The sequence below is a fragment of the Mercenaria mercenaria genome, unplaced genomic scaffold (genome assembly GCF_021730395.1).
Source record: "Mercenaria mercenaria strain notata unplaced genomic scaffold, MADL_Memer_1 contig_4735, whole genome shotgun sequence".
NCBI classification, from domain to species: domain Eukaryota; kingdom Metazoa; phylum Mollusca; class Bivalvia; order Venerida; family Veneridae; genus Mercenaria; species Mercenaria mercenaria.
Genome location: NW_026462986.1, coordinates 33158 through 55919, shown reverse-complemented (window position 1 = coordinate 55919; position 22762 = coordinate 33158). Strand labels below are relative to the sequence as shown.

The following is a 22762-nucleotide window of genomic DNA, read 5'->3' as shown; positions in this document are numbered from 1 at the left end:
ATCTGGTCAGTTCAACAAAGGAACCAAGATCTTGTCGTGATACAAGTTGTGTGCAAGTTTGGTTAAAATCAAATCATAAATGAAGTTGCTATTGTGCAGACAAGGTCAAAATAGCTAATTTTGGCCCTTTCAGGGGCCATAACTCTGGAACCCATTATGGGATCTGGCCGGTTCAACAGATGAACTGAGATCTTATGGCAACACAAGTTTTGTGCAAGTTTGATTAAATTCAAGTCATAAATGAAGCTGCTATTGTGCAGACAAGGTCAAAATAGCTAATTCTGGCCCTTTCAGGGGCCATAACTCTGGAACCATAATGAAAGCTAGCCAGTTCAAGAAAGGAACCAAGATCTCATAGTGATACAAGTTGTGTGCAAGTTTGGTTAAAATCAAATCATCAATGAAGCTGCTATTGTGCAGACAAGATCAAAATAGCTAATTCTGGCCCTTTCAGGGGTCATAACTCTGGAACCCATAATGGGATCTGGCCTGTTCAAAAAAGGAACCAAGATCTAATTGTGATACAAGTTGTGTGCCAGTTTGGTAAAAATCAAATCATAAATAAAGCTGCTATTGTGCAGACAAAGTCAAAATAGCTGATTTTGGCCCTTTCAGGGGCCATAACTCTGGAACCTATAATGGGATCTGGCCAGTTCAAGAAAGGATCCGAGATCTTATGGTGATACAAGTTGTGTGCAAGTTTGGTTAAAATAAAATCATAAATGAAACCACTATCGTGGAGACAAGAAATTGTTGACGGACGCACGGATGGACGTACGTTCTAACGAAACGGTATTTATGTGACACCCCCAAAAATACCAAAAATATAAGATTTTGACAAACAGTACGAGGCCCAGAAGTAGAGTAATATCGAGAAGAATACAGTGCGGAAAAGATATTTCACTAGGAACGACAAGAGAATTCAAACCATGTTTACTCTTCAGATTTTGTTTACGGTATTTTCGAATTTAGTTTGAAGAAACATTAATTGCATCTGTACAAATTGTACAAATGCAGTATATAACTAGTAGGACGCAGGGTGTGTCCCCCCCCCCCCCCCCATTGGTACATTTGTCAAAACTAAGTGGCAATAGTTCAAATGTTTGCAGTGTTTATGGGGTTTAGCCTAAACAAACATTTTATGAAAAAGAATCATTATTCTAGGCCATATATTTTTAAGTTATGACCACCACAAACAAAAGATCCACTATTTTGGCTATTTCAAGGGGCATAACTCTGTAATAAGCGCAAAGATTCTCAAGAAGAAAGCCAAGTGTGAAAAGTCACATCATGATAATCACTCAAGCAAGGTTTCATGAATTTACACTGAACATTTTTGAGCTAGGCATATAATAAAGTGAAAATGTGCATATTTTTACTATTTCAGGGGCCATAATTTTAAAAATAGGGAGTGGAGCCGGCCAAAAAATAAGAGGTGTGCAAGTTTATATCATGATAAAAACTTATGCATGTTTTCAACCATTTATATTAAATACTTTATGAGCTAGGTGCGTCAAAAGGTGAAAATGTGCATTCTTGACTATTTTAGGGGCCATAACTCTGATTAGGAGTCATGCAAGGTTTCATGAATCTATATCAAATACTTTTTGAGCTGGGCGTGTCACAAGGCAAAAATGTGCACTTTTGACTATTTCAGGGGCCATAACTCTAAAAATAGGGAGTGGAGCCGGCCAAAAAATAAGAGGTGTGCAAGTTTATATCATGATAAAAACTTATGCATGTTTTCAACCATTTATATTAAATACTTTATGAGCTAGGTGCGTCAAAAGGTGAAAATGTGCATTCTTGACTATTTTAGGGGCCATAACTCTGAAAGTAGGGGCGGAGCCAGATACAAAATAGGAGGTGCGCAAGTTAATATCATGACAAAGACTCATACAAGGTTTTATCAATTTATATGAAATACTTTTTGAGCTAGTCACGTCACAAGGTAAGAATGTGCATTTTTGACTATTTCAGGGGCCATAAATCTGAATATAGGGGGCGGAGCTAGACAAAAATAGGAGGTGCACAAGTTCATATCATGATAAAGACTCAAACAAGGTTTAACTAATTTACATGAAATACTTATTGAGCTAGGCGCGTCACAAGGTGAAAATGGGTAGTTTTGCCTATTTCAGGGGCCATACTCTAAAAATAGGGGGCAGACCAAATTGAAAAATAGGAGATGCGCCAGTTCATATCATAATTAGGAGTCATGCAAGGTTTCATGAATCTATATCAAATACTTTTTGAACTGGGCGTGTCACAAGGCGAAAATGTGCATTTTTGACTATTTCGGGGGCCAAACTCTAAAAATAGGGGGCGGAGCAAGACGAAAAATAGGAGGTGCGCAAGTTCATATCATGATAAAGACACATGCAAGGTTTGATCAATTTATATCAAATACTTTTTGAGCTGGGCGCGTCCTGAACTTCGGACGGACGCACGGACGAGACCAAATCTATATGCCCTCCCCACCCCCCCCCCCCCCCCACACTCATAGGGGGGGCAAAAACAAGACATAAAAGACAATGGTTCAAACAGTTGTATTTTGTACATATCTGCATAAAAAGAATGTTCTACAGTATGTGTCCTTTGTCGGCAAACATTATATAAGATAAGTGATACATACTGATTTGAATACGACAAATAAATAAATTCAAATTACACATATGGACAAGACATAATAAAATGCACTATTTTATACAAAACAAGTCTGTTTGTATGAAAACAAAGTCCATTGATAAATGCATACAAACATGAAACAACAATCTTTTGACTCTAAACTGGATATTATCCAAATGACATGACCTTTTTATAGTTAGAAACAAGTTAAGTTCAGTCAATAACATTTATAATTCAATGCATGCAGCTTGACTAGTAACAATCGTGTCTAGCCCTGGCAGTGATTAATGTCTACTAAATAGAAGTGGATGTCAGCTTATTTATCTTTAGTTGAGGTCTTAATGTTTTGTTAAACTAATGGTAAGCGCACTTATAAAGGTTTATGATTTTATTTCTATGTACAAAAAACAAACATGCATATGAATGGATTCAGTGACAGAACGCGATAAAAAGGAATGAAGTGTTGACGCAGCACGCTAAATTATATAGCGTGTTGACACAGTATTTTAAAGAGCGTTATCATCATTTCTCAGTTGTATGTAATTAATCCTTAATTAGCCCACATTGATGACGTAGAATATTTTTTGAATGATAAAGGAACAGAATAATTGATTTACATTACTTCCACATTTTTGTCCCATTTTCTTCATGAAAGTTATTCTGATAGTGTTTCAAGCGGTTATCGTGGCACACAGTGTCTACGCTGTTGTATAAACAGGCGTCTGTATTTTCTCTCACCATTGCATTCGTAAATCCTGGCGTTGTGGACACAGTGCTGATGATAAAAATCAACACAAATTAGTATATATTACCCTATAAAGTTAGCTTTGAAGTTTTCCTGCAAAAATACATTTAAATCGGAACAAATCAATTCATATACGGACAATGTATAAGCATGCTTTGAAAGTATTTTTGCAATTATAAAAAATATTAAAAACGGTAAAAGAAATATAACTCTTCAGTGCAAAATGTAACAAAACAGCTTTGATACGAAGGATAATAAGATTAGTTATAATCGGTTAATTGTTTTGTTTGTTTTGGGTTTAACGTCGTTATTCAACAGTATTTTAGTCAAATCTTTATATTTGTAAGAATATACAACTAGATTAGTTTTAAGCAGATCAAACGGTACAATTGTCATATAATGTTCAGGTGATTCAAATTGTTCACAATTGAGTTTGGTTTGGATATCATGAACCATTTCAAATGAAATACATTATTCATATATGATATATAGAATTAAACATTGAATATGTAGAAACGTTTTGCCGAGTATTTTCATAAATAAGTAACAGTTTGCAAGCATAATATTTCCTTAAATGGGAACATATATCTTAGTTGATAAAACAACTAAAATACCCTGAAAACATGTGAGACCTTTTCATTTTCTGTAAATATACAATAAGAGTGTGCTAATTTGCAGCCTGAAAGAACAATAAGCAAAGCAAAGTTGGATTACCGCAATGGCTGTTCAGTTTCTTGACAGTCAGATAGCCGATAAACACCAATAGAACTCCACCAACCAACGATAATGGCACCGATATGGCTATAGTATTAATGTCACGATCCATATGTTTCTCGTTGTCTGAATCTGCACAGCCTTAATGTAAGCAAGTATACTACAAATATATTCATAATAAGTAAAAAGGCCATTTGTATTTATTACGGGTAAAGTGGTCCCACGGCGTTTTTATAACTAATTCTGAAACTAAAACGCTTATTTGTTGTTATATGAATTTGATCACTCAGCTCTGTGTTTATTACCGTGGTACTTTGTCATTTTTGAAGGTATCCTTACAGATTTTATTGATGATAATATATGAGTTATAGGATATGTCTTTTAAAACCTGCTTAACACCAATAAACGCTCTTCATTAATATATGCCTATTGTTAAAATGATACTACTAGATACAATAATACAACATTAATAATCTAAAACATTCTTAAAGTTAAATTTAAAACATACTATATGTCCAGTTAAACTGATCTGTTGCGGCCTTGCACTTAAGACAAGCATTGTCGATGTCCGCATTGTCATCTTCGTAGCACAGACCTTTAATGATACACGTGTTGCTCTGCAAAAAAAAACAGAAAAAGAAAAAAAAACAAATAACGATCTTAAGTAAAATGAAAACATATAAATAGATTAATTGATACAAAGTTCCTAGATCACAAGAGATTACAAAATAGCAAACTAGTCTACTTACTCCAGTGGTAAAAATCAGAGACAACCTCGCCTATTCATTAATTTTAAAATGTAGTGAAAAGTTAAAGAGAAAATGTAAAGTTGAGAAAATGATAAAGCATGTTCTTTTACTTACATATTGGCTTCTCCTTGTTGACATCTTACATTATTTGAAGCATGATGCCAAATATTTCACATGTTATATATTATTAAATGCATCAAGTTGTAACAGAGGGATAAGTCATGACCGTCTTTGTAAAGCTCCTTGAGATATGACAGATACTGTTGTTGTTCAAACAAGTATATTTCCACTGTTCTATTCCCAAAGGATAGTGAACTTTACAAGCAGGTTTTAGTATGACTGCAAATATGCACAAAAATCGTTTACCTTTACTTCAAATGTTACATTTCCATTACCATCGGGTCTTGTATTCAGACATGTGGAATCATATATGTAAACTGTAGATGTAGCTCCAAAGTGTATTCCATCATTGCTGATAGAGGCATCGTAAAGATAATAAATAATGTCATCTGTTGTTTCAGATGATCGTGTTCGTCGTCTAGTTTCAAAACAGCATTCGCCCATGAACATATTTTTAAACGCTCCAGAAACTACATCGGTGCCAAGGTCTTGTACAGTTCCATTTCTGAGAACCTTCATATAACAGAAAATAATTCATTGCCTAAATTGACTTTCAAATCAAGAGAATAACCATGCTAAGGTGAAACACTATAGCAGAAATAAACTGATCAAAATGGCCATTGACAGTACAAATAAAGCGACTTACCCACACATAGTGAATTGTAATTTTTGAAATATTTTATCACCGAAAGACATAATACCGCCACTGTTTCATATATTTGAATGGAACATAATGGTTGACCAATATATAGTTTCCAGAATCACGGGAACATTCGAATTTTTGCAGTTTTTTTTCATGTACAATTACAAAGCGTTACAACGCTATATTTTGTAAACATTGATAAATATAAAACGAGACGCAACAGTATATTTAGACGCTATCATCACGCGGGCTTTAAATCAATAGCGCGCATGTAGTTTGATGGGTCAGTCAATATACTAATCTACCGATTAGGGAAGTTAGCATGATTTACTTTGCCTGAGTTATGTTAGAACCACTAAATCGTACCGAATAGCAATACCTAAATAACGGACCGTTCCATTAAGAGTACATTAACACAGAACTATAGGTAACGCACAGTATTATGGCTTTTAGAAGTGAAAACAAAACAATAAGATAAAAAAAACTCAAAAAAGTCAAAACACCAAGTTTACAATTTCGTCAGCGATACCTCGTTGGCCGAGCGGTTACGGTATTTCTATTATATTTTTTCTTCGGGATATCGATCCCCAGTTTTGTTCCAGCTTGTATTACTTACTTTGTGTAAGTTTGTTTTTCTCTAGTTTCTATTTTATTTTCGTCTTGAATCGTATTTTCGTATAAAATTGGAGGTATCTATAAATCAATCAGTCCTAAAATTATGGCCAGGCCATGTTTGTATTAAATTGAAGTCCAAGGTTGTTATAACACTAACCCGTACAGGTTTAAAAATATCGGAGGGAAGCTAAAAATATAATCATATTAAAGGTGGAGTGTATTTAAATATAATTTTGTCTTCGCTAAATTGCAGTGAAGAAAACAATAAAGACAAAAATCAACGTGTCTGGGAATTGAATTCACGACGAAAACGTATACTCGCACCAGATCAACGCGAGATCACTGACTGCATCGTTAACGTATTGTCTGCAAGTATTGACCTGGCACTCATCAATCTTCGTCAATATTTTCAGGCGTTTTCGTTATTTTACGCGATATTTGTGTCTTGTAAATATCTAGATTTATCAAAATAATCAATTTAGATAACCAATAGCACATAGGTGTAGTTGTAAGCTCTCCGACTTGGAATGGCGTTACCATTTCTGCCCATTTTTCTAAAAATATGATTCCTTGCGTTTGTGTTTGTATCTATATAATATTACTCTATGAAACATTTCATTTTATATCATCAACAACAGTTCTTTGAATTGTCCGTTGAATGAAACAATGCTTGTCCGGATCTGAAGATTTTGAACGACATTTTGTAGAAAGGTTTTATGTTAATTGATAGTAGAGTATTTCGTTCATAATTCATGATAAGTGCGACAAGTTTTCCGTCTATTAATTTTACAGATAAAATAAGAAACAAAAACAATTTCGTCAGACAGAGCACTGGAACACACAACCCTGAAATTGGTGGCAAAACGCTTTGTCCGCACTACTATATCTGCACATGATACATAATGGTATATAATTGGCTTGTCAATAGTTATATCGTTGTTTAGGTTCGGATACCAAACATCAATTAACGGAAACATACGGAATATTCTTGAGTGCCAGGTCAATATTTAAGGACAATACTGACTTAATTTGATGTTATTGTTTTATTTGTTTATATTTCAAAAAAAAGCAACGATTTTCAAAAATGAATCTTACGAACATCGAATATGCAGCATATAGGTGAATAAAGCAAAAGTCTGATTTTTCAAAATCTGACACCACGATGTGTGTGTTAGTCACTTTAACAAAACGCTATAGCACGGGCATAATGATTTATCCGCCTTATATAATTGCTATAAGAATTTCACTTTTAAATACCACCGGTGTTTTAAACGTATTTGAAATTCAAAAGTTGATATAATTACAGAATATTGCAAATACCTCAAGTCATGCAGTCATATTCACTCTTTTAACTAAATGAAAGATCGTGTGCAGTTGTGCAAAGCAACATTGTTATTAAACGTATTGCTTATTCCCTTTTAAGCAATTTAATTGTTTTGTCAGGTTTTACGTCGCATTGGCGGTGATAGGTCATTTGGAAATTTTCAAGCTTTGATGTAAGAGAAAAAACCCTGGTACCACTCCGTGTATTATTTCATCTCGGGCTGGAACCCGTCTTAGTAGAACCACTGACCTTCTGTAATCTAGCAAGTTGACTTCCTCAAATTAAAGAATTCAACGCTGTTAGTAAGGCACATCGTGAGGGGCAAGAGATCTAAAGTCAGCGATCTTAAAGGGCAAGGAAAATTTGACAATAAGTTTTTTTCACATATTAAAAAGCCATCCCCAATCCTTTCATAACGCTGAAAGAATTATTAAAATCGGATAGCTATTGAAAATGATATTGCAAATTGAAATCTAAGAAAATGGTTGTACATTGAGGCAGCCATTAGTGTGTATATGAAGTAATTCACACACTGCAGAATTCTTTATTTAACAAATAAGCTGTTGAATAGATATAATTCATAATATGTTCCTTGAATGTAAGATATGAAACATGCTGATTTCTTTCATAATAGCTTGAAAAAGTAAAAAACAAAATATTTTACAGAAATAAGTAAATACAGTTCAGATATGTTTCTAGAAATTTGACAAATCCGCCATTTTTTGTTACAATGGAAACGAAATGGCCGCCAAATGGATCAAGTATTTAAATGCTCAAATCTCTTTCACCTGAATGATTCAAGAAATTCTTGCATGCAGAATTAACCTAAGAACAGCATTGCCTTTGCCTTTTACCTCTCCGCCACAGAGACCGCCATTTGGAAGTAATAGCCTAATTGAATGCATGCAAAACAAAGCATGTTATGGCATTAGAAATCATTGCATATGAATGGCAAGGTCGATAAACATTTTCTGAATTGCTATAGCATTGATTCTGTTTTATATCCATTTTCAAGTAGAATGCGATACAAATATTATAAAACACAACAAAGCATAAATTTTAAATCACTCATGAATACTCCCTTGTACCTTTTTATGAACTCTTTTACAATGAAAATCTTCAGCAAGTTCCCTTGTTTGCAGTTCAAAACATCTACATTCACTTCCATATCGCGTATCACAAAATCCTCCGCCTTCAACATCGTCTATTCCGGGGGCTTCAGTTTTATCATTTCCACAGTCAGTTCCAAAATAGCCTGCTTCACATTTGCACACTCCTATAGTAATAATTTAATAAAAAAATAAGATAGCAAACATGAAAACATGATAGAAGATGAGGATGGTAGTTTATCACAATTATAAGTAAAGTTATTCAGATGATATCAATTCAATCAGGCATTTGAGTAACAAAGAAAGGGTGACTGCGGTACGCAGGGAACAGAAATAATACTTAAGAATTTATGGACTTATACATTTTGAGTCTCATGGTTCATCTACGGTCTCTTGCATGAAACATTTGAATGCGAAATTTACATATGGACATGACATAGCATAGTACTTCTCTATCTCGAAACAAAACTTGCTATACAAAAGGTAAAATTATTGCATCGTTATCAAATACGACTCAATGAACTATTTAAATAACAAAAATACGAAAACGTACGAAAATGATTTAACAATAAGTAGCATATTTACAATTGCACTCTATAAATCCTATAAATCATATGAGTGAAAGGAGTGTCTTTAAATATTTTGTTTTTTTTCTTACCTTCTTCACTGCAATAGCCATTCCCGCTGCAGTTTGATGGACAGTATTGTATTTTGAAATCGACAAGTTCATCGTTATGCGTCAAAGTATAATTTGAATTTATCTTAAAGCCGATCTGGACTGCATCTTTTGCGGCTGTTTTATGGGCACTTATCCATCGAGTACTTTGACTGTTCTACATAATTGAGATTAGATAGTATTTAAAACTGAGTTGAATATAAAGTATTCGAATCTCCATACTTAGTATAATACATATATATATCTAAAATTTTTTTATTAGGTTTTATTTAATTGTTGCATTCCATTTTATAATTTCACTCTAAGTTTCCTTTTTGTCTTCTGCTTTACAATAATACATTTCTCTAAATATAATCCGTTTTTCACATTTGTGCATAAAAATTTTATATTTACAATCCATTTTTTCTAAATTATCTAAACAAACTAATCCATAGGATTGAGTATTCTTGGCAAATTTTCATTAATATCTATCTATGGCTAGCTGTCATTGTACCTTTTATGTGCTTAGAATAACTTACGTAAACATCTATTATGCATTCCTGAATGAACGATGAATAATTGTATCCACCAAACAAATCCGAATACTTTTGCACAGATGCAGTGCCAGTTATTCCCTCTGTACACATTATTGTAGAATTCTCTATTGAAATACTGTATTCTATTTGACGCTGAAATTCATTGACAAATCAATATGTACTTTGTCTGTTGGTGGATCCTATGTTTAGCTATTTGTTCTATATACAAATACACCAAATCACATTAGGTTACAGAGGTAAAACTGAATTTGAGATTATAGATAATTTTATGTGCAATTTGAAAGCTGTATCGCATTGGCTATTATTTGCTTTTTTTGTACATTTTGTATTTAAATAAAAATTTAATTAGATATGTAAAAGATCCTTTTCAACACATTCAAAAGTATAAAGATGTTACTTTTGTATGTAACAGCTATATAGAGTTCTCCAACGGAGCTATGAATTTTAACTGTTTTCGGGCTGCTTTGAGCATAATGATATTAGTATAGATCTGCATTTTGAAATATCGAAACTAATAAAACTATAGTTAGGCTGCCTGCCAAAAACAGTCATTTCTAAACAGCTATAATTATTGAAAGATATTTTACCTTTTCACGGATCTGTTTCTTGTGATGAGAAAGACTTGCCTTTCTTTGCATTTCTTTTTCATGATCAAAGGTAAGTGCCGATCTGCGCTTTCTATTCTCTGTTATGCATCGGTCTGTAAACTCATTACAAAGTGTCATAGTTGCTTCACGACTGACTGTACAATTTAGATATTGCGACGGAGAACACATTGCCTCGTTTTTCACTGTGTCACAGCTAGTATCATAGCAATTACAGTAACAAAATAACCGTTGATTGTCTTCTTCCCATGTCTTAACGTCAGCTTTACAGGTTGTTGTCAAATAATTTTTATCCGAGTCTCTCAGCCTGATATTGAAGTGGATAACAATGAATAATGTATAAAGACAAAAGGAAAGACCTGGCACTAAACTCTACCATATTTATATATAATTTGTAGGGGTAGCAACGGTTAACCTATTAACCGAGTACTCACTCGATGTTCCGAGTATCTATTACGAAATCTAGTAATCGAGTACTCGAAAAAAAGGAAATAAATTATAGGAAAAAATACTAGACAATTCTAACGCGGCCGTTTACACGACACCAAAGTGTTTACCTGTCATCTGTTTGATAAATTACCCTGATTATAATACATGAAGGTGTGAACTGATGCACAATGGTAAATAATTACTATTGACAGGTAACAGGTGTATGCGAAATCATGATCCTTGTAAATTGTTAATATGCCGCTTATTGCAATTGAGCTTATATCATAAACAACTAGATAAACACACCAGACAGTGTTTTGATATAATGATTGTGTACGTTACTACATGGACAAAACGTACTTAAAACATATCAATAAACTTGGTTGTACAGTCTCTAGTTTTACCGTTAGCATTACATCTGTATCTGACAACAAAAATCAGTTGTGAAAGATTATATCCCTGCTGAAGGGAGCCACGGTGAAACAACTAATGATTAAGAATTATCTCCCTTTAATAATTAACAAATGCTTAATACGGCCAATTCTCGCCTTTTCCGGTTACGAAAACCACTTTAAACGTGCAACCCAGTCTCGATCGAAAAAATGCCATCCCTTAAAATCAAGTACATTATAAATTTGACACTAAATACAAAATACATATAAATCAATTCTAAATTATTATAACTAAAAATCAAACAATTTGTCTAACGGTCAGATATATACATTGCAAAAGTATGTCACTGAACCTACTTGAATACATTTCTGTAAAATTTATCTTAAAATAAAATGATATATTTGCACACACAAACACATTGAAATGTCCTTTCTACTATAGACATATTCCGTTCGTCTGAAACAGTCGCTCTTAAAAACCGTTTCGTTTCAAATTAAAAGAGACACTGATCTTAACTGTCACTGTAAAGTTTAAACAAGTAAAGTGATAATGAACCTACTTCCACTCTTCGACGAATTGTTTCCTATTTTGATAACCTATAGGGTTACCATTTCTGTCATGAAAATCATGATTAAGGTCGAACAGACCACACAATCCACGTATAGATTCATAGTCTTTTGGGGCCATAACTATGTCAATGTTCATCAATTCGTCAAAGATCAAACCATGGCGTTCCTCATAAGGACGTATGCGAATTTTGACAAGCGTGCCTATGTTTGTTTGTACCTAAAAAGATAAATTTTAGATAACTTATTAATGTGACTCAAACTCAAGAAGTGAACATCCGTAACATCATACATGTAACTTAATTGTAGCCGAACCTAAGTCTTTTTTGTCAATTCACTACAGGGTGAAGTAATGAATGGTCATGATGTTGATTACAGACAGTTAGACCTTCTTCACTTGTCTATGTTTTAGTTAATTTAAACGATACATCTTTTAATACCGAAAGTTTATGGGTTTTTTTCTCATTTTCCAATTTAAGGGATTTTTATTCTAATTACAAAATGTTACTCTTGGTACCGTTGGTTAAATATCTTTTTTAAGTGTCACAATTATTATTTTTGAATATTTTCTATTCTGTCTATAATATGTAGTCCCTTATTTTGTAAAACTTCAATAGGTAAGATAATATCTAGCGTACCAGGTGACTACTGCTACAATTCATCTACCAAAGAATCACACATTTTTCATGTTTCATAAATGTAGTTATATCAACAACACTGCTTCTATATACCTATATAAGCAATTTGCATGTAACTAAACAATCACAATGTAAATAGCTAAAACTTAGTGATTCAGTTTATATCACTAAGATCTAAAAGGTAGATCATATGTTGGAATATACGCCAAATGTCTGAAAATATAGTAATACGGAAAAAAATCAAAAGGGTGTCAGAATATGATACTATGTAACATGTTAAAAAGTCAAGAAGTATTTCAAAACATAACTTTGTTTACCTGGTACTCCAGTTCGCTGTATTTTTGAATCACAAGAGAATTGTCCTTACACGAAGTCATTCCAATGAATTTAAGATCATTGCATAGATTGATAAGGAAAATGTCACCACCAGACCTTATAGCAACAGCACAGGTACAGAATGCTCTCCCGAAATGATCACAAAGCGTTGTTCTTTCTTGTACCTAAAAATCAAATCGGAACATTACTTTGTCTCATGTTTCACATATATCTGCTTCGTAGTTTTAAGTTTAGTCCAAATGCAGTGTTGTAATTGTATTTAATCATTTAACTGATGATTACGTTAACGTGACATTTTAACATATCATTACAGAAAGACTTAAAATATGTGTCTGCTACTAGACTGACATTGTGAGCTACATACCTGAATATCGTACACGATATTCCAGTAAAGTATAAATTCTCCTTCATCATCATTGTTCTCATATCCCCTAAATGAAATACAGGTGTAACATAAGTATCATTTTGTAAGGAGTACTTTCGATCTTCATGGGAATAACTTCATGTAACGAGAAATACTTTTAAGAAAGCTATTGATTGATAAAATATTCATGTATCATTATTATTTATTTTATAATTAGAATCTTATATTTTTTATTTTGTGTGAAATACATTACAAATTATATACATTTCATTATAATCTAGTTTACTTAATTATATTATGCAGATAATAATAATTATGTTTTTATATCATTTAAAACACGGGGAAAGAAAACCTGAGAGTGTGTTAAAACTTACTTTCCTTTGGTTGTTTGCATATGTGGATCAACGTGGGAGTAGCATATTTTATCCCTTGCATCAATATCATCTTGTATATTTATCTTAAAAGAAATTTGATATAAATGTTTTAAAATGACATATTAGAAACAAAATGTGATGTGTTATAATAACATAAATATTAAAATAAACGGCGGCTTCCTTATTTTCAACTTGTTTTTCATCCGATTCTTATTTTACTTTACGTATATTGTCTTGTTTGTTGTACCTGTTTTTTCACCATTTTCCCTCCTCCACTCCCTTCGCTCTCTTTTGTTAACATCCTCCCCTTTTACGACGAGTGTATGTAAATCATAATCTGGTCACCGACTGACACTGGTTCGTGCTCATCTGTGTTGTTTATCTTGCATGTCTGTTTGTTTTTTCTTGTTTACGTGCGTGTTTGCGTGCGTGAATGCGTGCGTGTTTGCACTGCTTTAGTTTGTTGCGTGGGGAGACCACGGTTTATGAACGCAGCTTTCCCTATTGAATATTCATCCTTTAATTTTCCACTTTCCCTAACACCGCTACACTTTTATCTTACACTTATCCATTTTATATATATTGCAAATAAATGAAATATACTTGATGTTGATTTTTCAGTCAGCACGTATGCTATATTCTCCTGTTCTGTGCTTCCGGGAAATCTACCACTACCTATTTTTTGTAAATGTACTGAGCAGTACAGCTTATACGTATATTTAAACAATATAAACAATACTTACGCTTAAAAAAAGATTGCTGATAAATACTCAAGAAGATCAAACAACGTATTTCTATAAGTATATTCTATTTACGACTTAAACTCACTATTCGAAATTTCAAAACTACTCTGAAATGTCTAGAATATACAAAAGTCTGTCGACAGCGATCATTTGATATTAATGTGATATCTTACAATAATCTGGTAAAATGAAAATCTACATCTACATGTATGTATTTAAGACTTCAAACATAAAATGTAGTTACAAACTTTTTAGAAATTGCAGTTTATAATTAATTTGTTAGTATATTAACTAAACTGATGAGAAGTATCATACGTCAATTTGTTCAACCATGTAGTTCTTCCAAATCTTATGTGTTCCAGCGTTCTGTGTCTCAAGTCTGAAGCTATAGAATGATGTGTAATCATTTCCGAAACTTTGAGTTGTTAAAGTCATGTCATAAGTTTGCATTGTTTCTTCACATGGGACCGGTACATTTGCATTATTCGCAGGGTAACAACCCTACAATAAAAATTAAAACTACGACGCATAACATTTCTTATTCAAACATGTATGACAACAATCTTTGACAAAATGGACGAATAAATGTACATGCACAATACGCAAAACTTAAGGAATATAATGTATAAAAAATAGCTACATAATTAGTAATGAAACGTCATGACGATTCTTACACGGATTTACTGAGAGTGTTCACATTTACCAGGAAGTGCTCCGAAATCTTTATTCCTTTAATCATTTTACTGATGTTGAAAATGTGAAACATACGAATATAATGAATGTGAATGTTTCTATTTCAGATTTCAGAACATGAACATTATTTATTTACGATCCCCTTTATAAAAGGCAACACCATTATCACAAAAGCAGCCAACATCATGATTACAATTATTTCAACAAAACGCACAGTAACAGGCGGTTCAATTTATCTTGCCATTAAATCCATTATTTTACGCATTGCTAAACCGAATTGTGATGCACATTTTCTATAATTTTTTTTTTTTGGTTTAACGTCGCGCCGATTTTTTTAGGTCATATGGCGACTTTCCAGCTTTTATGGTGGAGGAATACCCTAGGTGCACCTCCGTGCATTATTTCACCACGAGCGCGCACCTAGGTAGAACCTAGGACCTTTCTTAAGCAAGATTGATGGCTTCCTCTTATGAAGAACTCACCGCCCATAGTGAGGCTCGAAACAACATCGGTGAAGTCAGCGAGATTAACCACTCGGCCACGGAGGCCCCTATTCGTATTAAAGAATTATTTACTTTTCGAATATTAACGTTATTCTCTTGTTTCCGATACTCGAACCGTTAGAAATTCTATCCATGCCACATTGAAAACTCTTTACCACCAAAAATAAATGTTATAAGTTAAACAATTTCACGTTAATATCATCCGATCTTATGATATATAGCGTGAAAAATAAGTAAAGAAAAGGAGAAATGAAAACCTTGGGCCGGATAAGGCACATGAGGTTGCCAAAGTAACATCTAGTAGCATTAACTTATAAATAGCCAGCAAAGATTTAACGAAACTGAAGTAAAAATAGGAAAGGTGACGAAATTTAGGCCCGGTAACATCAAATGTCGTGCCAAGAGACTAGCGTTATAAAAACGTTTGATCACTTGTAAATGTTATTTGAAGAAAAATGAGAGGACTTTTCCATTAATTTATTGAAAACCTTTTTGATCGGTACAGAAGCTCTTGCATATTTTCTAAAGTAAGCTATAGCAGCGATATCGTAAGAAAAACATGACGTCTTTACAACTTTACGTTATTCGCGAGTAAATACCAAAACAATAAGTCATAAAATTTCTGCCTTTATTTCATTTACTGACAATATGTCAAAACATGATTGTTATTTTTTTTACTCTGTAACACTTGACCTGAATGAAATTAAATGATAGCGTACCTGAACTTCGAAACCACATAGTGCATGTTTTTCGTCATGATAGGCAACAGGATTTCGACCTCCTGTGTTTGTATCATCAAGAACGCACTGATCCTCTTCTAGTATAATCATATGCACTTTGTGATCACATTTGCCAGTCTGTTCAACTCCAACAACTCCATAACAACCAAAGGGAACAGTAGGTGTAAATGTAACTGTGTAGCTTTGTGTCCTGTTCATTGTAATTACTTTGTCGCTAGACTTAATGTAAGAATAAAGTTTATATTAATACATATTTAGTTTTTGTTTAATGTTATAATGTATATCACATGTTTCTGAAATCTTAATTAGTATATTAAGTTAACATATATACAGAAATCTTAAAGGCATGTCCTTTTGATATCCGGGTATATTTGAACAATAAATATACGTGTAAGCTAATAAAGGAAATTAAAGTTGCCGCTACTTTGAAAATGTCAACTGAATGTTTATGTTAAAGATATCTGCATGTAACTAGAGATGATCACAGGAATTTATATAAAGGCCTAATAACTTACTGTTACCTGTAATGGGTATTCTACATTTGAAAATGTGTATAACACCTATTATTTGTACATGATTTTTCGGTTGTGTAATAGGATTAATGAAGCTTCGTCAATGTAATTTTGTCTTTGATTTTTGTTGATTTTTGTCATGCAGTTTTCTTAGTCGTGCCCTTAAAAGTTAGGCTCTTAGTGCTCTGACTTCAGACAAGTTGTTGAGTACATTGGTGTAATTATACCTTAGATTTACCATAAGGAGGTAGGTGACCTTGTAACCAAATTAGTTGAAACGTAGCAATTTCCTGTATAACGTGAAATATGATTTTTTAACTGCTATAATCTCAATTTCGTTTATCTCTGTCCCTTCAAGTTAATTTTTTATCCAGGTTTGAAGAAAATGACCCTTCAAATGTATTTTATATTGAAAGAAGAAGGAAAATACGGATTTTAAACACTTTCCAGTGTATTTTTAAAATAAGTTTCATCGATATCCGTAGAAGTCTGCATAATTGATAATTTTACTAGTATACGCGTTAGCTTTCTAATATAAGCTTAAAGTGTAAATGTCGCGGGGCTCGTGTTTCAATGGTAACACATATTCTCTCATTTTTAAACAATTATGTATAAAAACGGGGTTTTCGGCGTCTTCACTGCCATTTTGTTAATGACCAACATTGAATATTTGGGTAATATTATTAGCAAAATACTTAGCATTTTACATGGTACCCTATTTTTCTTAAAGTTTAATGTAACTATGGCAACAGAGATGTTTAAAACAGCTTATATCTTGCTTTTTGTCGTAATGTCTTTTAAAAAATATTAAATAAAATTATCTTTCTTGTTAATGTAGCTTTAAAACATATCAGTTCTAACTTAAGTTATATTTTCGTTTTATTTGCATTTATTCAAACAAATTTCACAGCCTAAAATAATAACAGCAGTGCCCTTCCTCTGGCATTTTTCATAGAAAAGTTATTTAGCATGCTGCTATTACTCCTATGGATATTGTTAATAAGAAAAGAAAAAAGCCGAAACTGTGTTCCTTAAATAGACCAGTGTCAACTCTTTTGAATTTTACATTAAGATATATAGTTCACGGGCTTCGGTTCCATGATAACATCAATTCAATTCAAGAAACCACAATTTTCTACTGAAATTTGGACAATTTTAGATCTTAGTTTTAGTATATAAGTAACAAACTATCAACGGAAACTGAAAAATAGGTACATCTGTATTACAAATCAAACTGTTAGTTTTTTTTCTTTTGAAAATGGCCGTAACAAGTAACCTTTCAACCAACTTTATTCCAAATAACATTGGTTACCATCACCCATTTCCTTGCATTCCGCATAACATTTCAATATAACTACATTAAAGAATCAAAATATTGATTATTATCAGAGCAAAAGACTCATAAAAATATTTCAGCAAATAATGGTTATTTGAAAATAGTTCAAGTAAAGAAAATCTACAGAATTACGTACTTTCAAAATAAAAGCTGTTAATTTTGGGCGGAAACTGACACTGAAATGACGTAATTTTAAGGCAACACTGTTTTGAAGCGTTTCTGCAGCAATTTATTCATTATTTCTGCATTATTAAACCATAACGTATCATATCGGAGACAGGTTCATGATCTGTTTTCAGAAAAATGGATATACAAACACATTTAGTTTGTCGTAAACGTCGTCGTAAATCGGCACGTTAACTTCCGGTTTGACATGCGCACATACAAATATTAAGGTAACCTACCTCCTTAATTTTATGTTTTACTTTATTAATTTGTTATTTTTGCGTTAATATTAGAGTCTCGGTGGGGTTATATATATATTGTGTTGTCTAACTTGTTGAAAATTGGGTAAGTGTGAGGTTGGCATGCCCTAAACGCGTTTAAACCCCAAGTTTCCTTTATTTAGGTTACTGACCATTCCAAGGCGGTACTACTATTTTCAACTGGTTTTCTTTCTATCTTGAATTGTCTGTTGCGTATGTTTTCTTGTTTGCGTATGTTTCTTTTCCTCCTCCTTACTTCCCATATTACCCCCTCCTTTCCCCTTGCATTTGCGCTACTTTGCATTCCCCCTTTACTTTGAGTTACTTTTCGTGGCTCTCCTTTATTCAGGCTGACGGAGTCCTAAGGAGGTAAACAATTGCTTTTTCGTGCGTCTGTGGGTGCGTTTATGTGACTGTGAGTCTAAGATGGTGCCCTACTGTTTTCTATGTTATTTAGTTGGGTATGGTTGTGTGTTTGATTGTGGTACACGAGTGTTTGCGCTTACGCTGTAGTGTGACTGTTATTGAGGAATGTAGTATTCCCTTAGTATTTTCATCCTTGCTCTTCTTTCCTCTTCAAATTCTCCCCCCTCCACCCCACCCCCACAATTTTACTACTTCCTCACCCTCTATCTATATTTCACATCAAGTAATATATACTTGTTTGATGTTTGAAGCAACCCGTCTGTAATATTTTTCCATAACAGCTTATTTTTGTTCTGGGCCTATAACTTAAAATAACTTTGTTTAACGTCTAAAGGTTTACTTTCAATGGCGTTGAATTGATCATGAATTGATATCCATTTTCACTATGCCAGTAAAAATCTTTCTTCTGACATATATTCATAATGCTGAAATACCGTCTATTCATTCAGCAAAGCTGTCAATAATTATTGGACTGTATTTTACAAAGGAGAAAGACGCATTGATATCTTTTATCCTCATTATTACAGATGTATCAATCTCGACGTCTCCAACTCTGAAATGATATGAATATTTACCTTGATTCCAGCAAAAAAGTCGTCACTAATTGTTAGATCACTTTTCAAACCTGCAATAGAGCTAGCTGTTTTCACTCCGCATCGCATCTGCAAAATAAAACAAGAACCTTAAATATAAGAGCCCGGAAGCCCCGCCCTATGGAAGCATATTTCACTTAATAAATGTTGCAAAAAAATATTAAGGGCAAAGGAAAATGCGACAAAGGCTATAGATGTGAGCAAGGTAGAGTCATAGTTCCTAATATACACTGGACTTTTCCTTAACATTATCTCTCTTTGCTTGCAGTTGGAATAAACCCTAAATACGTTAAAGTTATGACTCAGACAAATTAATTTGGTAAAGATCTGAGCAATGTAGAGTTGTTTGGAATGTCTTTTTATTAGAGTGAAGGTTCTGCAAACACTATTATTTCTAAATAGTTCAAAGTTATGGCTCCAAGACAAGGTGTACTGACACGGACAGGTAATCTCTCTACCTAGTACAAAAAATTCAATTATACTGATACTATAGGTGCGGTACGTCCGTGGCTTGATTTTGCGGCTAGAGATGTATGACCATTTATAAACAGACCTCAACAACTATTTGTGAGTTTAAATTTGTCCGAACAATAATGAAATAATTCGCTAAGTTTTGAAATGAAAAACATTAAAACGAGTTTATACCCACAAAAGACAGATGTTGCCATCCGATTCTGCTGATATGTAATAAGAAACGCATGTGTGCATAAAGAGTAGTGTTATTATTGCGTTTCAGATCATAAGTCAATGGAAATCAAAAGGTTTTTATCAGAATTGGCTAGACAGTAACAGAAAACCAACTATTATATACGATTTTCCTCACAAAAGTTTCAAACACTTTGAATGAAACCATAACTGGACTACCTGGGCTAAATTTAGATTTAAGTTTTATTCATTGCAAATCATCAAACATTGACTTACATATATTCCTAGGCTATATCCATTACTCGTTAAATCACTTTCAGATATTTTGGAAATAGATGCCTTGTTGTCAAACACAAAAACAAGTTCATGGTCAATGAACCTGAAATATATTTTCATTGATAACAAATCAAGAGTAATAGCAATATTTGCTTTCTGATCCTCATTTACTTGTAGCATTAATAACTTCTAGATTTTGCTTTCCAAAATGGTCAAGATTAGCTACCCTTCATTGACTCCACTCGATAGTCTACACTTGTAATTACACTATGACATGTGTTGTTTTGTTACATATTACAAATATAAAGTATTCTGGCAGGAATTTTGGCATTGTTCCATGCGCCAATACATGGGACGGTGTGTTTTCCAACTATGGTAGCTGATGAATAAAATCTCTAAAAATATGACGTGTTTTCTTCAAAATACATGATGTGCTAATTAATGAACGCATCAAGTTTAAAACCTATAAAAATAGCCAACAACTGTCAAAGCAATTTCAGATCAAAACAAATGCTACCAGAATATAATCGATGCCCCAGTAGTTATGGTTGCTGACTCCATATCACTTGAACCTCACCACTGTGATTCGAAACGCAGATAAGGATGTAGCATTATTTCATATGAGTACGCCATCCGGATGATGGTCGAAGGAGGTTTTACCCAGACGCCTCCTTGTGCCTAAAATAATGCTTTGAGAAGGATTTCGGTTTTCTCCCCTTTCAAAGGCTGGAAAATCGCTACATAACCTACAATTCTGTCGATGTGACGCAAAACTAACAGACAAAATACCAACATCCGACATCTATATAATACCAATTATACAGACGTGATTAAATTCCTCTATTATACTATTTTTGAAAACAATAAAAAATGGTCTTTTGACAGGTTAAGATATTTCTTACCCAAAAATTGCATAATGTTAATGGTACTAAATATGAATATAAAAACGATTAAATGAATGAGTCTGTAACATTCTATTATATGTGTTTGGTGGATGTGTTTGATTGGTTCCATTCGAACTTGAAATTATGAGTGCTTTTCTTGTTAATCCTTATGGTTCATGTTAACTAGACATCTTATTAAACATATACCCGCTATTTTTAAACTAATCCGATTTTAGCATAAGTGTTTTAATTTCATTTTACCATGATGCCGATCTTAAGGCCAGTGCTTTTATAATAGAATTTTTATGATCTTACTTTAACTATTATTTGACATTACGCATGGTTTCTTTAAAATCATGATACTAAGCTAATTTGAATCAGAATGCGTTTCAATTACTTATAGTAGTGACTGCTCTCGAACAAATACATGATATGATTCAGAAATATACGTTACATACCAATATGTTGTGTACAATATGGCTAGTCCTTGTGTATCATCACCTCCGCTTTTTAAACATGAAAACTCAAGGGACGGAATCAATGACGTCACCCCATTTTTTACCTTCTCGAAGAAAACAAGTTCTGGAGACACGCTCAACGACCCTAAACTTACAACTGGTGGGTCTGTAAAATCTGAAGAAATATTCTAAACTACAGATACCTGTACACGATACACACTGATAAGCACGTATTTAAAAGTATATTTCAATAATGTTTGAAAATTTAAGTTATTTATCGCCGTATTAGCAAACTAGCAAACGTTTACTCAACTTTATTGCAACTTTGAAACAAATAGTTTACATCTTAATGAAAAAGCAATAAAAACATTACTTGTTTTTCCTTGAACCTCTGGTGGATCTGTAAAATTAACACAGGTCAATATAGGTTTTGTATCGTATGTTTCCTTAATATAAATATATCATCATCGGATAAATGTTCGCTAAAAAATTAATGCTTTCATCAACAAACAAACTGACTGATAAAATGTATTTAATTTACAGACAACTTAAGTAATTTCATTTTTAAGTAAACACATAAAATATCATACAAAAAAAAACTTGCCAAAGCAAAATGCCGCATTCGAGCTAGATGGCACAAGATAGTACTGTACTTCATCACCACATTTTTTTATATCAATTGTCCTTTCGTTCAGGCAATCGTCAAATGGATATAATTCACACACAATAGCTGTCTCTGCTACATTGTCGGTCATACTTTCAATGTTTGGATGTTGCTCTAAAATAAAACATTTCACATACCGTTTTCATGAAATCCTGCATTTTTAAACATACATTTCAGACAATGCATCTTGTAAACTTCGTTTAGTGACTGAACATTATATACTTTAAGGATTAAAATTAAGTTTATATAAACTTAGCATTTTTGCAAAAGTGTAGACGTATTATCATAGATGCAGATAGA

General features: G+C 33.1%; 1 protein-coding gene across 1 annotated transcript; it reads right to left on the bottom strand.

Moving 5' to 3' along the window:
* Positions 1–3362: 3362 nt before the first annotated feature.
* On the bottom strand, positions 3363–20559 carry LOC128554121 (von Willebrand factor D and EGF domain-containing protein-like; the record flags this gene model as incomplete). Its single annotated transcript, XM_053535366.1, has 16 exons — positions 3363–3403; positions 4088–4228; positions 4596–4704; positions 5203–5469; positions 8627–8814; positions 9306–9480; positions 9842–9991; positions 10447–10771; positions 11846–12072; positions 12808–12990; positions 13191–13257; positions 13565–13647; positions 14623–14808; positions 16223–16462; positions 19518–19604; positions 20457–20559. Coding segments are annotated over 16 exons (2572 nt in total), but the record flags the coding sequence as incomplete, so codon positions are not given.
* Between the last annotated feature and the right edge of the window lie 2203 nt (positions 20560–22762).